Here is a 16,313-nt window from a genome sequence, read left to right as displayed (position 1 = left end):
CAGGCATGAGCCAGTGCACCCTGCCTATAGTTCTATTTTGGAAGCATTAAACAAAATGTTTCATTTACCTTTCAGAAAATGTTTAAGTTATAGATTAATGGCCATATTTTAAAATTCACCTATAAGTAGAATTTATATTGTTTTTCCAAAATGAATATGATTTTTTTGTCCAGACATGAAGACCCTGTTACCAGTAAGCAAGCCAGAAATTCGGAGTTATTTTCCAGAAAGCTGGTTGTGGGAAGTTCATCTTGTTCCCAGAAGGTATTATACTTCTTTCATGTTTCCTTGAAAGAAATGTGGATAATGCAAGTATTATGGCCAAAAATCTGGAAACTACCCATTTCCCAATAGCTTGCGTAAGAGTTAAGATGATCCTGCAATTTGATCAAATTTTGTTTTGTTTTGCTTTGCTTTTTTAAATTTTTATTTTTTTAATGTACATTGCACTGGTGATTGGCTCCAGGTCAGAATGAAGAAAGGTGCTATTCCATTTAATTTTATTTGACTTCAGTATGCATTTACTACACACAACTATGTGCTATACACTATATTAAGCCACTATTTTTATCCTAAAATATCTGTACTATAAAACAAACATTAATAAACAGGAAGAAAGGTTTTCTTTTTAAAGTTTTTTAATTCAACACATTTTAAGGAAACACTTCCTCTATACCACTGAAAACAGTGATGGGCTGAGTCCTCAAGCCACACTCTTCTTAGATGGGCTTAAAGCACTGGTTTTCCAAAGAGAAGGCAAGGAATGAGTTCAAAGCCCTGCAGTTGTCTCCTCGTGCATCTCCTTGTTTCTACCCTTGTCTTCTCTAATCCTTCTTCCACACAGTTGTTGTCCATTTCATCTGACATTACCCATTAGCTAGCATGTCCTCTAGTAAACCTTCTGGCCACTGCTCCCCACCCTACCAGTGATTAGATTAATTATACCCTCAATTAACCCTGTGTATCATATTGTATTATAATGACTTGTTTACTTTTCTGTTTTCCACATTAAAATGTAAATACCTCAAGGGTGTGAACTAAATTCAGATTACTGTTTTATATCCAGGACTTGGCCTAGGATACTGAAAATAAATGTGTTGAACGAATGCACACTGCCTCTGAACTCCTATATTGCCTTACTGGTACAATTATTACAGTGCAGTGTAATTTATTTACTTAACTATTTCTTCCACTAGATTGTAAACTGCCTGAGAGCAGGACTGTATCTTATCAGTGCTGTTTACTCAGTACTCAGCACTATACCTGATACAGAGTTGGTAGACAATAGCTGTAAATAAATATACAAGCTTAATCATAATCAACAGTTTTTAGTTATGTCAACTTTGTTTTGAGCAGTGCTAACATGCATCACTTTGCTTCCCTATTTTAGAATATACTCACAACAAATATATCTTTTTCTTTGTTTTGTGTGCTTGGATTTTGCAATGTTTCAAAGGCATCCTTCTGAACTTGAATTCTCATCATAGAGGTGCAATGTCTAAAAACATGCAATATATAGGAGAGTTACTGAATATATTTTTCTCGATGAGGTTTTCCTTAATGATGTGATTTCATCTCGTGAATTTTTTTCTTTCTCTAAAGTAGTTTGAAGCAAAAATTCTGTTAATAGATGTCTCTGTTGAGTTAATCAATATTCCACTGTATTTGAATATCAACATTTTAACTTCCAGAAAACAGTTGCAGTTTGCCCTACCTGATTCTCTAACTACCTGGGAAATTCAAGGTGTTGGCATTTCAAACAGTGGTAAGCAGGCTTAAGTGATACATGCATTTAAATAGTGATTTGATTAGCAAGATGTAATTCTTTGTTAGTATCTATTTAGTTTACCCAGGACTTAAATGGTAGCAATTTTTTAAAAATATTATTTTTTTATGTATTACCAAAAGACTTGGATATACCCACATCTTTGAACATATTGATTTATCCTTTCGCTCCTCTCTTTTTTTTCTTTTTCCTTTTTTTGTAAATGAAGAAGGGTCTCGCTATGTTGTCCAAACTGTTCTCAAACGCCTGGTTTCAAGCAACCTTCCCACCTCCACCTTCCAAAATGCTGGGATTACAGCTTGAGCCACTGCACCCAGCCTCAAGTCTTTATTTTCCTTCACTTTTCTCTCTGACTGGGAGCTTGTGTAGAGTTAGAAACAAATAAATGACCTCTCTTGGGCTGATCTTTGTGAGGATTAAGTGCAGATGCTTTCCAAATAGCTTCAGGAATGGTTTTGTTTGCTACTTTTGTTTTAAAATCTTGGTTTCCACAATCAAAATTTTATACTCATTAAAAATGGAGCCAATAATGAATATCTAAAAAGATTTGGTGCGTTAGTTGATAAATATTCTCATGCCTTAAATAGAATTAACTATTTGTTGAATAAATGAAGTTTTCTGTTAATACTAATTATTATTGAAATTAAGATCAATGAATAGAAAATTCAAGGACATGAGGTGAGAGTTCAGAGAAAAACATGATCTAATATTCTTTTTTCCTTGAAGTAAAGCAAATGTGAGAAATTTTAATACCAATAAAGCATTATAGGAATTTCCTAATATGATTCTACTTTGCTTCCACTTTGGGCTGAAGGTATATGTGTTGCTGATACTGTCAAGGCAAATGTGTTCAAAGATGTCTTCCTGGAAATGAATATACCATATTCTGTTGTACGAGGAGAACAGGTCCAATTGAAAGGAACTGTTTACAACTATAGGACTTCTGGGATGCAGGTAAGTAGGTATTAATATTTATGGGATAAAGGAAACATTCTCTGGTTTTCTGAGAATTCTATTAGTGGAATTACCATACACAAAAAAGTAAAAGTTCAACTCAGTTCAGCAATAGAAACCAAACACTTAAAATGAACATTGTACTATATGTGTAGGGATGTGAATTAAAGGGATGAAGAAAGGAGAAAGGACAAGTAGGTATTCATGTAACTTCAATTGAAAGAATAAATTGCATAAGATAATCCATGTGCTGTGGAAGTCCAGAGAAGGATGAATTCATCTTTAATTCCTTTATTTGCCTATACTCAGAGTTCCTTGATCTCCTTGATTCTAACAACCCTTTCCTCCATTTTAGCCATTCATACTCATCTTCACTTCATAGATCTTATCATCCTCTCTGAAATCTTGATTTCAGACATCTCACATCTCACCATCCAGTGACAACCTCCTTCCTGTCCTCCTAACTCATTAACCAGATTACTTCCGTAGCTCTGGGTCAGTAGTATCACTGAAACCTTCAGTCCATTGACTCAATCCCTTTTATTGTCCATTACTTCCCTGCTCTTTTTACTTTACTCCTTATTCAGATTAGAATTCACCAGCCATCATTAAAACCACACTGACTAAAATTATGCCAACTCCCTGGATCCTATCTCACTCCAGGACACAATTCCAACCATGATTGGACCCACCATTTATCTTCTCTTTGCCAGCACACCCCTAAAGAGAATTATATAATAGGCTGACAGATTTGACTTGAAAATCACAGTCACAAAACTTTGCATGAGAATTCAATGTGTTCCAAAATTCTAGCTATATTTTTTAAAAACACTAACTTTATTCTTAGAGATTAGAATTTTAGTGGTTTCCTAAAATTCTGCTTACATACCCTCTTGTTTTGGAAAAACTATGTACCCCTCTGACACTTTTTTTTTTTAAGACAGAGTCTTGCTCTGCCCTCTGACACATTTTAAAATTGGCATCTAAAATTTTTATCATACATTTTTTAAAAGATGGCAATCTATTACTTTTAAAATATTTAAATATTGATATCTTAAAATACAACCGTTTTATCAAACTTCTGTATAGCAGACTCCAAATACCATAGCAATCAATTTTTTAAATGCTCAAATAAACTTTTTTTTTCGAGATGGAGTCTTGCTCTGTCGCCCAGGCTGGAGTGCAGTGGCACGATCTCGGCTCACTGCAAACTCCTCCTCCCCTGTTCAAGCGATTCTCATGACTCAGCCTCCTGAGTAGCTAGGATTACAGGTACACACCACCATGCTTGTCTAATTTTTGTATTTTTAGTAGAGACAGTTTTCGCCATGTTGGCCAGGCTGGTCTCGACCTCCTGACCTCAAGTGGCCCACCTGCCTCAGCCTCCCAAAGTGCCGGGATTACAAGCGTGAGCCACTGCTCCTGGGCTCGAATAAGCTCTTAGCAACAGATTACATATCATTCCTTTTCCTCAATGAATTAATATTTCCATTTTACTCCCCTAATGTTATATATTTTATGCTTGAATTTTTTCTGTTGATCACCTTATTATACTTAATGAACAAAAATATGCACATACATTGAAAATGAAATATCTTAAAATTTCATGATTGTAAAATTCCAAGTATCAAATGATATGTGGATTTAGATATCATTACAAATATTATTAGTAGTATACTATTGATAAAATAACATATATTTCTAAAGTTATTAAATATGAAAATAAAATTTTATTTAAAAATTATTTTCTTGGCCAGGAGTGGTGGCTCAGGCCTGTAATCTCAGCACTTTGGGAGGCCGAGGCAGGCGGATCACGAGGTCAGGCGATCGACACCATCCTGGCAAACACGGTGAAACCCCATCTCTACTAAAAATACAAAAAAATTAGCCAGGCTTGGTGGCGGGCACCTGTAGTCGCAGCTACTCAGGAGACTGAGGTAGGAGAATGGCGTGAACCCGGGAGGCGGAGCTTGCAGTGAGCCGAGATCGCACCACTGCACTCCAGCCTGGGCGACAGAGCGACACTCCGTCTCAAAAAAAAAAAAAAATTATCTTCTCATTAGATAAATGAAATTTTTCTCTCAATTGGCTTAATAGTTGTGGATAAATGTTATTTATTGTTAGAAATGAGAGAGGGTTTGGCATAAATTCTATTCTTATTTTTCATTTTTATAGAAGTAGGCATTGCTGTTTAACCCAATATTATCAGGAAGATTGATAAAATAAAAATATTGTCAATTTTATTACCCCTTTATCAATATATTTTAATCTTATATCTTGGAGCTTCACATTTAGCTTATTCAATTTATGTAATATGTCTATCACAGAATCTAACTGGAAAAATCAGTCCTCATTGATAAAATAATCAGCGAAAATCAAACTTACTCTTTGTCATAGAAATGCCAATTTCATTTTTCAATCTAAATCATGTTAAGAAATGTCACTCTTTTTTTTCACAATTTTAATTTTCAGTAAAAATGAACTTTTCCATATAAACTTGTTTCATCAGGCAACGCTAAATATCAGAGAATGCACACACAAATTTTACTTGGCCACAGGATGTAAATGGGGAATAAACTTAAATAATCAGACTTTACCATACTGATGGTATTATCTTTTTTTTTTTTTTTTTTGAGACAGAGTCTTGCTCTTGTCACCCAGGCTGGAGTGCAATGGCACGATCTTGGTTCACTGCAGCTCTGCTTCCCGTGTTCAAGTGATTCTCCTGCCTCAGCCTCCTGAGTAGCTGGGATTACAGGCATGTGCCACCTCGCCTGGCTAATTTTTGCATTTTTAGTAGAGACAGCATTTCACCATGTGGTCCAGGTTGGTCTCGAACTCCTGACATTGTGATCTGCCCACCTTGGCCTTTCAAAGTGCTGAAATTACAGGCATGAGCCACTGTTCCCGGCCAGTATTATCTTATTTTTACAGAAATAAAATCAAAATTTTACTTATTTCTCTTCCTTAGAATTTACCCACAGGGTTTGCATAAATCCTATGAATCATGCCACCATCTTCAGCCCTGTGGAATTGCCCTCCCTCGTTTGGCTCCACCCCCACCACCCTAAATACAACGTGAAGAGTTGGAGAAGGACCTCGATTAAGAAGCTGTAAAGTTGCCTTTACATTATTTCTTTCAAATCCACTAGCTTTTCTGCAGATAGAATACTTCATGAATTTAAGATAATCATAATTCAGATAGAGATACCAAAGGCCATTTCTCCATCAGGTTCCTGTAGTGGTTTTCATGTCTCAAAATCCCGATTCAAGATGGGCTTGAGGCTTGGAAACTGAGATGCTAAGACAGTCAGACCATCTCATCAAAACAGACTGAGCATAATTTTATAACTCACACTGATCTTGGCTACCAAAGGATTTTGGTAGATGATTAAGGAGGTATCACTCTTAAACCATGTAAATTGTAATTTAAGATAGACACATAAATAGGTGGGCATAACAGATGGGTAAGGCACAGAGGCCACAGCCAAACTCTGCTCAACTGTAGGATTGAGATCAGCAGGGGGTCCTCTGCTCACCTAGTCTTAGACATATAAAATAGGTTTGTGTATGTTATGTATATATATGTACACACTGCCTCAGCAATTTGCGTTTCCACCAATAATATTATCAGACATCTTTTCATATCAGTATATACAGATTTACTTCATTACTTTAATGGCTGCACAGTAATTCACATGGTGGGTATACTATAATTTGTTGAACCATGTTTCTATTAAAGACATTTGGGTTTTTTGCAGGTTTTCACTATTATAACTGATTTTGCAAAGTCTCCATTTATGCATACATAGCTTCCTACATGTATATTTCTGTAGGATAGATGTTTTGTCTTGGAGTGAACTAACTGGGCTAAAGGGCATGGACATTTTACCTTCTGATAATAAATATTGCCATAATTATCTTCCAAAAGGACTACATCAATTGACATTCTTACCAAGTGTATGCAGGTTGCCTTGATCCCTCACATTCTTATAATTTGGGGGAATAAACATTTTTTCTTTTATTCATACAATGAACACTTATACAGAAATTGAAATGAATGGACTAGATAACTATATGCATCATTTTGATTAAAGCTCAAAAATGTAACATTGCTGAAAAAAGCAAATTGCAGAATAATATATATACACAATGAATACAACTACATAATATTTAAAAACATGAAAGACCGTGCTATATATTGTTTGTTAATACACATAAAATTTTTGCCAAGTTGACAGGCACAAGTGATGTCACTGATGTTTCTATTTCACTACCCTGATTACTAGCAATGTTGAACCTCATTTCATTTGTCTATTGGCCATTTGTATTTCTTCTTTCATGTATTCTATGATATCCTATATACTACTTTAATATCCTTTCTTTTGCTTTCCATTGAGTTGCTTTTTTCTGGGGTAAATTACCTAGCTTCTTCTTGCTTAGTTTCCTTATCTGAAAAATGGGATGATAATAGTATCTATTTCATAGTTGAAGATTAAATGAGCTAATTCATGTAAATATAGTACTTGGCCCATAGTGAGTACTCAACAAATGTACTTATTATTGTTTACAGGAGCACTTTGTATGTTAGAGCTATAAATTCTTTATTGATTATAAATGTTGCTGGCATTCAATCTGCTACTTGTCTTTAACTTTGTTATTCATGTTTTTAATTTGTACGTTATAAAATCTGTAGATCTTTTCCTTTATGTCATTTGAGTTTTGTGTTTTTGGAAATCTTCTCTCACTGCAAGTTTTAAAAACGTTTTTCTACAAAATACCACATGTTCTCACTTATAAGTGGGAGCTAAACACAAAGAAGGGAACAACAGACACCAGGGCCTACTTGAGGGTGGAGGGTGAGAGAAGGGTAAAGATCAAAAAATGACCTATTAGGTACTATGCTTATTACCTGAATGATGAAAGAATCTGCATACGAAACCCGGGTGACACACAATTTACCTACACAACAGACTGCACATGTGCCCCTGAACCTAAAATAAAATGTTTTTCTAAAAAACTGTTTTTTCTATATTTTCTATAGTACTTTTATAGATTTTTGTGAGCATTTAGATTTTTTTTTTTTGAGACGGAGTCTCGCTCTGTCACCCAGGCTGGAGTGCAGTGGCGCGATCTCGGCTCACTGCAAGCTCCGCCTCCCGGGTTCACGCCATTCTCCTGCCTCAGCCTCTCCAAGTAGCTGGGACTACAGGCGCCCGCCACCACGCCCGGCTAATTTTTTGTATTTTTAGTAGAGACGGGGTTTCACCATGGTCTCGATCTCCTGACCTCGTGATCCGCCCGCCTCGGCCTCCCAAAGTGCTGGGATTACAAGCATGAGCCACTGCGCCCAGCCGCATTTAGATTTTTTTATCTGAAGTAAGGATCTAATCCCAAATAGCCAGGTGATCCAGCAGTATTTGTTAAGGAATTCATGCTTTTCCAACTGATTTAAAATGTCATCTTGCCCCCATATATATTGAATTTCCATATATGTGGATCTATTTATAGATTCTCTCCTCTGTTTTGTTTACATCAGTATCACACTGATTTAAAGTACCATAGATTTGTGGTTATATTGTATATCTATTAAGCAAGTACTCTCTGGTATTCTTATTTTTCAAAAGTTTTTGAGGTTATTCTTACACATTTACTCTGCCAGATAAACTTTGGAATTAGTTTGTTGAATTCTCCTTTTAAAATTATAATAGGGTTTTCATAGCTGTTGTCCTGAATTTATAAATTAACATAAGGGAAATTGACTTGCCATATTGAATCTTTTACATCTCTTTGTCCTTTTGCTTTATGAACTAAATCAAGCATCAGCAATTTATGGACCATGGGCCAAATCTAGCCTGCCATCTCTTTTGATGTCCTTTGCAATGACATAATTATATATAACTTGACAGCATTTTTTTTTTTTTTTTGAGACGGAGTCTCGCCCTGTCGCCCAGGCTGGAGTGCAATGGCAAAATCTTGGCTCACTGCAAGCTCCACCTGCTGGGTTGAAGCGATTGTCCTGCCTCAGCCTCCCAAGTAGCTGGGATTACAGGCGCACACCACCATGCCCAGCCAACTTGACAGCATTTTAAAGTGTCATGCATATCACTATGCTGCCATATTTTATTTAATCTTTAAGTTATCAGTGCATTTCCATCATATCAAAATAAGAAACACGTGCATCTGTGATATTTTAGGCTTAGTTCCTGTTAGTTACCTTTCCTCCTGAGTGCGGGTTACACTTTCTTATTTCTTTTTATCTAGTAATTTTGGATTGAACCTTGGACTTTATTAATAAAAATATTATAAAGACTGGATTCTATTACATTCCTCTGAAGATTTTTTGTTTGTGTGTGTGTGTGTGTGTGTGTGTGTGTGTGTGTGTGCGCTAGCAGGCAGTAGGCTGGATTCAGTTCCAAACTTTGAAATCTCAGTTCAGTATTTTTAGCCTTAGCTGGATGCTAGAAATCTGTGCTGTGCATAGGTCAAGGGTCAGCCAGGTTTGAGCAAGGATTATGCACAGAACGTGGAGTTCCTTCACTATTCAGCTGTGGTAACTATTCCCTACTTTGTCCTCTAGTTGCTAACCAGTATGATGTCAGGATCTACTGGGGTTTTAGCCACTCCAAGGCACCAATGGGACCTGCCCTCAGGGTAAAGCTATAAAAAGCAGGACACTTATTCAGTGTCATTCCCTTCTCCCACGTGTCACTTTCCCTCCCACTCTCTAGTATCTGCACGTAGTTTGTTTGTTTTAATATATATCTTGTCTAGAGTTTGTGGTTATTTTTACAGAAAGTTTGCCCAATATAAGCTATTTTGCTATTACTGAAACCAGAACCACTGTTTTTTAATATTTTCTATCAGTTTCAAAAGTTCCTTTTAGTCTCAATTTACTAAGAGTTTTTGTAATGCAATTATGCTGAATTGTATTAAATGACTCTTCTATATCTATCCTTCCCCACCCTCCCCTGCTGTTCTAAGGAAATCACTGGCCGCAGGTGACTCCCACCCTGGTGGTTGTCTCCCAAGAAGATAGTTAAGAGGGAAAAGGAACTTTCTATTTTCAAGAAATTCCTCAAAATTAGTGGTTGAATAGCTGGTGCTCTCTTTTGTTTGCCTGCTTGATTTATTCTGGATTTTATGGATTTATTATTTTGGGTATAGTTCTCAATTCTATCAGTTCACCAGAATTTGGAGGGAAGATGAAAAATGTTCACTATTTGAGCCAGAAGTCAGTGGGCACTATTATTATTCCCATTACAAAAATGAGAAAATGGAGGATTAGAGAGTTCATGCAACCAGTTTCCATCACCAGTTAATAAGAGGAATGCCAAAAATTGAATCCAGGCCTTTCCGGAGCCAGAGTTTAGTTGTAAAATGGGGTACAAATGAGAAGTTGATAAAATTAGAAAAGTAAGCTGGGGACATAATGGGCAGGGCCTTGAATGCCAATATAGGGAATTTTCAGTCTTTGATGAAACCCATCATTTATTGAATACCAGAGGCTTAGCTAAAAGATACAAAAATGAATAAGATGAAAATGAAAAAGTACCTGAGCCTAAGGCTCCCACTATCTGAAACACAAACATGTAAAGAGACAGGGTAATAAGTGCTATCACAACAGCATGAGCTCTGTACCTAATTTAGTACGTAACAGTCTAAGAAAGGTAAGATGTTTCTGAGACAGTGTTGACTTTTCTTCTTCTTCTTTTTTTTTTTTTTTTTTTTGAGACGGAGTCTCGCTGTCGCCCAGGCTGGAGTGCAGTGGTGTGATCTGGGCTCGACAGTGTTGACTTTTCTAGACATCTCTTTGCATTGCTAAACTCTACAGCAACTTGTGTGTCTATGTTAAGAAATCTGAAATGAACTTTCTTCTATGCCTTAGAATCTAAGGGATTATTTTAACATTGTTAAAGTGGAGAGTTTGTGTCCAGACAAGCATAATCAAGGTCAACTTTTTTAGAGATAAAATATTTCGAGTCTGGGCACGGATTACAGCATCATGCCTGTAATTCCAGCACTTTGGGAGGCTGAGGTGGGTGGATCACCTGAGATCAGGAGTTCGAGATTAGCCTGGCCAACATGGAGAAACCGTGCCTCTACTAAAAATACAAAAATTAGCTGGGTGTGGTGGCACGTGCCTGTAATCCCAGCTACTTGGGAGGCTGAGGCAGGAGAATTGCTTGAATCTGGGAGGTGGAGGTTGCAGTGAGCTGAGATCATGCTGCTGCACTCCAGCCTGGGTGACAGAGCAAGACTCTGTCTCAAAAAAAAAAAAAAGTGTATCTTGATATAATTCTTCACTTGTATTTCAGTTCTGTGTTAAGATGTCTGCTGTGGAGGGAATCTGCACTTCGGAAAGCCCAGCCATTGATCATCAGGGCACAAAGTCCTCCAAATGTGTGCGCCAGAAAGTAGAGGGCTCCTCCAGTCACTTGGTGACATTGACTGTGCTTCCTCTGGAAATTGGCCTTCACAACATCAATTTTTCACTGGAGACTTCGTTTGGAAAAGAAATCTTAGTGAAAACATTACGAGTGGTGGTAAGAAAAACATGCTTCAATAACTTATGCTTAAATTATTGCAAAAGAGAGACACGGAAAGAGGGGGAGAGGGAAACAGTAGTGTAAATTTAACAAAACATTAAGCATTAAGGAATCTGGATGGAGGTTATTCTAGATATTTTTTGTACTATTCTTGCAATTTTTCTATAAGTCTGAAATTGTGCTTAAAAATATTTAATAAAACAATAACATTTGTTTTGTAGAAAATATAAAATACTGAAAAACAACAGATAAATAAAAATCATCAATAATTCCCATACCCAGAGATATCTAATTTTAACAATTGGTACACGTCTTTTTTTGGCATACAGGTACAATTGGTACACAGGCTTTTTTTCCCCCTTAATACATTCAGAAAACGTGTCTTGAAATCTACGTGACAGACATTATACAAGGAACTGGAGATAAAACAATAAATAAGACATGGCCCTTGAATTTAAAGAACTTACAGTCTAGAAAACTTTCCATTGTATAAACAAATAAACAGGCCCAAAAAAGAAGAAAAGTATCATTTGTTAAGTACAATTTACCCACAGTCTGTTAATTGCATTCATGTTATTAACATTAATATTTTTATATAAGTGTGATTTACCAATTAAAAATAATAGTACTTTTTAAAGGACTAAAATTCTTGCTAAGGGTCATATGGCCAGTTAATGACAGACTGGATTTCCTGGCTCTTCACTCTCTGAGTTCTGTTTTCAGCTATGAAATTCACTTCAGTAAACATGTACTGACTTATTTTGTGCAAAGCACATTCCCATGCATCCTTGCATTGTGGTTCCACGCAGTCTCTGGAGCGAGGCTGCCTGGCCTTGAATCTTGGCTCCATCACCTCCTAGCAGTGTGACAGTGTTACTTGATTTCCATGTGTGTCAGTCTCCTCATCTGTCGAATAGGAGTAATAACAACACCAACCTCATAGAGGTTTTTAGAGGTTAAATGGGTTAATACATATAAAGCACTTAGAACAATTATCTGGCTTATAAATAACTTCTTTTTAAGCGTTTGCTCTGCTCAATATGCAAATAGCCATAAAATCTTATTGCTGCTTGTATCCATGTAAGTATTTATACATAGTTTGCCTTTTCCAAGAAAAATAATTTTTTAGTTTGAAAAGTGGTCCAGAAAAGTTGATCCAGGGAATTCAGGTTATATAAACTTATGTTTTTAACTGAATGTTTTCTGCCTTTATTTTAGCCAGAAGGTGTCAAAAGGGAAAGCTATTCTGGTGTTACTTTGGATCCTAGGGGTATTTATGGTAGGCAAAATGATTTTTTATTTTATATGTTATCTTTTGCTTTAGAAGTTGAAGTGTGTATGTAACTTAAAACACTATTTTTCAGAATGTGAATGGTCTAGAATCAGAAGTATCCACTTCTGGCCAGGCACAGTGGCTCACGCCTGTAATCCTAGCACTTTGGGAGGCCGAGGTGGGTGGATCATTTGAGGTCAGGAGTTCGAGACCAGCCTGGCCAACATTGTGAAACCCTACATCTACTAAAAATACAAAAATTAGCTGGGCATAGTAGTGGGCACCCGTAGTCCTGGCTTTTTGGGGAGCTGAGGCAGGAGAATTGCTTGAACCTGGGAGGTGGAGGTTACAGTGAGCTGAGATCGTGCCACTGCATTCCAGCCTGGGCGACAGAGCAAGACTGTGTCAAAAAAAAAAAAAAAGTATCCACTTCTTAGATCACTATCTTTCTTGATAGCATTATAGTACAACTACTATAATCTGAATGACTGAGACACAACAATAATAATTCCATTAATTTTGAATGCAAGGCCTTGAAATAGTAACAATTGCATGACTTCTCTTATATATTATTCATTGTCTATCCATCACGATAATAATTTATAATATATTATTATTGAGCCAACAGTCCAAAGAACACCTAAGAAAAAGTCATTTACATGATTAACATGCATTATTTGAAAACATAATAATGCTGATTAATCACTTAACAAACCCATTCCTCGTTGCTCCTGCTTCCCTACTTTTCCTTCAATTGAGATATTCCAAATCTTCTCAAAGCGAGAATTTTGCAAACATTTGAGCACTTAATCAAGGCCTAAATACATATACATGTATTTATGAAATCTAGGATGTGGCCAGTTAACCATTCTCTTTTCAACTAAAGAAGACAGATTACTGTAGTTCTTATTAAATGCTTACAATTTATCTTAATGTTGTATTAATAATTTTTGTTTTATTTCAGTGATATAACAATGGGGAAAAATTTACTTACAGATCATGATCACTATCATCAGTGTCATTTCCTCTGAGAAAGCAAAGAATTAATATCCTTTACACTCTAATTCAGCTGAATATCATGAACTGAGGAGTGTTATTTCAGTAGAGTAATAAAAAGTAAAATCCATCTATGTACATGTGTCCACATGCTTACTTGTTTCTCCAGTTTTTTCTTCACACAGACCTCCTCCTTGCCTGCTCATTGTGAATGATCTATGGGTAGAGATATTATAAGTTTTGAGAGTTTTAGCCTCATGCAATTATATCAAGCCTCAAAAGCCTCTGTGTCCTTGGCTTCTCTCTTTTGTTTTTTTCACCACAGATGCTTCCTCTGCTGACATTATTGCAAACAATTTTCCAGAGCAGTCTTGTATTACTCATCCTAGGTGTGAGCATCAAGGCCACAGGATAGGAACAATCTTATCTGGGAATAAATCTCTTTAGAGAAAATCTGGGTTAAAACAAAAATCTATGCCTCTTTCCAATCTTCTCATATGACTTTTTTCCCTTAACATTTTAGGCAACTTGGATTTAGGCAGCTTTCCTGATTTCTAGAGAGCTAAAGAGGGAAAAGATAAAAATTCTGTTCAGCTTATTTCAGATATTTTATTAAATGCTTCTAATATTTATTTTTTTTTTTCTGGGTCGGGGGGACAGGGTCTTGCTCTGTTGCCCAGGCTGGAGTGCAGTGGCGCCATGTCAGCTCACTGCAACCTCCACCTCCTGATTTCAAGCGATTCTTCTGCCTCAGCTTCTGGAGTAGCTGGGATTACAAGCGCTCACCACCATGCCTGGCTAATTTTTATATTTTTAGTAGAGACAGGTTTCACCATGTTGGCAAGGCTGGTCTGGAACTCCTTACCTCAAGTGATCCACCAGCCTTGGACTCCCAAAATGCTGAGACTACAGGCGTGAGCCACTGTGCCTGGCCTACTTCTAATATTTATATATTGAAATCACTATACAACTATGATACTTTACAGGGTTCAGTTAAAAAAATGCTAAAAAGTATTTGGAAAAATAATGGACAATAATGTTAAAGGAAATCTGAAAAAATATATCAATGAGGGAGAACAAGCGGTATATAGTAATTAAAATTGTGTGACACCAGCTTAAAAAAAGACTAAACACAGAGACTCAATGCCTAAGACTAGCTCTAGTCTTTAGTTTCTGCTTTCTGTCCCTGATAAGCCCTTTTCTCCCAACTCATCTCATATCTCAAATGCAGAGAGTTAAGTTTCTCACTCCCTCATTTTCTGACACACCATCCTCATTGATTTAGGCAGGCCCCTCTCGTTTTATTTTTTCCTTCATCCCCGACCCCATTCCCATTCCCCTTCTTCCAAATGTACCCACTCAAATGTGTTTGCTATATACTTTTGAATAGAAAGGTAATGTTGTTTTGTATGTACGTACCTTTTTAATCTATGTATATGTAACATTGTGCTATAGATCCTATTCTATGTCTTAAGTTGTTACACTCAAGGCTTAGTTTTAAAGAAATATCTTGGCCGGGCGCGGTGGCTCACGCCCGTAATCCCAGCACTTTGGGAGGCCGAGGCAGGTGGATCATGAGGTCAGGAGATCGAGACCATCCTGGCTAAAACAGTGAAACCCCGTCTCTACTAAAAATACAAAAAATTGGTGGGCGTGGTGGCGGGTGCCTGTAGTCCCAGCTACTTGGGAGGCTGAGGCAGGAGAATGGCGTGAACCCAGGAGGCGGAGCTTGCAGTGAGCCGAGATCACACCACTGCACTCCAGCCTGGGCGACAGAGCGAGACTCCGTCTCAAAAAAAATAAAATAAAAAAATAACTCTATTGTTATAGGTATACTTAATTCATTTTTCTTACATAGAATTTCAGAGCATGTTCCCTCACCATTTTATCCATCACTGTATATACAATATATTTCCCTTGAAAAATCCGTGTTAGCATTTACCTGGACTGTATATCCAGGAGCTGGGTCAAAGGGTATATACATATTTAATGCCATTTAGTCCTGTCATATTGCCCTTCAGAATGGTTATACTTCCATTAGCAGTGCATGAGGGTTCTCGCCTCGCCACAACCTCACTTGCCTCTCTAAAATGTGGCATTTTTAATGGGTATAAATCACTATCTCATTATTGTTTTAATTTGGATTCTTCTGGTTACTAATGATTTTAAGCATTTCTTCATATACTTGTCCATTTGGGTTTCCCATCTGTCAATTGCCTATTCATATCTTTTGCACGTTTTTAAATTTTCTATTTGGGTTATCTTTTTAAAATTTCTTCTTGATTTTGCCTCTGATGTACCTCTTTGAGCAACAACAAGCCTTCATGGGTTTTGAAAAGGAATTATTTATTCTGATGTAGTCAAATCCATCATAATTTCATCTTATGGTTATATATTTTTGAGGTAATCTTTAAGAGGTCTTTCTCTACTCTTAGTTCACAAAGATATTGCTGGATATTTTATTCTGTTAATTTTATAGATTTGACTTTAAAATGTTTTAATCTGTCTGTAACCTGCCTTTTTATGTGATGCCTTGATGAGTCTTTTACCGTGATCACTGACGAGGAGTAAAATTAACTTCTCTTAGTTTTAACTTTCTCTTTACCTTTTCCACCTGGTAGTAGAGTTGCCAATGGAATTGAAATAGTCAAGAGCAGGTTTCAATGGAGAAAATGGTGAAGGAGCAAATCTAGATAATCTCAAGGCTATCTGTAATAAGTATCATTGAGCATGAATTGAGCATGAATTGTATGCC

At 36.7% G+C, this 16,313-nt stretch overlaps 1 protein-coding gene across 3 annotated transcripts in view; it reads left to right on the top strand.

Annotated features, from left to right (window-relative positions):
* Positions 1-16,313, top strand: part of C5 (complement C5) — a 129,274-nt gene that overhangs the window by 72,663 nt on the left and 40,298 nt on the right. For 2 of the 3 annotated variants that reach the window (XM_030817725.1, XM_003264071.3), the window contains exons 18-22: positions 174-264; positions 1,692-1,765; positions 2,601-2,740; positions 11,059-11,286; positions 12,508-12,568. In XM_030817725.1, the coding sequence (XP_030673585.1) occupies positions 174-264; positions 1,692-1,765; positions 2,601-2,740; positions 11,059-11,286; positions 12,508-12,568 (594 nt within the window). Of the gene's footprint in view, positions 1-173; positions 265-1,691; positions 1,766-2,600; positions 2,749-8,676; positions 8,750-11,058; positions 11,287-12,507; positions 12,569-16,313 lie in introns of those variants that run through there. The other variant, XM_030817726.1, reaches the window with a different exon arrangement.

Source organism: Nomascus leucogenys, chromosome 8 (assembly GCF_006542625.1).
Source record: "Nomascus leucogenys isolate Asia chromosome 8, Asia_NLE_v1, whole genome shotgun sequence".
In the NCBI taxonomy this organism is placed as follows: domain Eukaryota; kingdom Metazoa; phylum Chordata; class Mammalia; order Primates; family Hylobatidae; genus Nomascus; species Nomascus leucogenys.
Note: the sequence above shows the minus strand (reverse complement) of the source record. Positions and strands in the feature narration are given on the sequence as shown.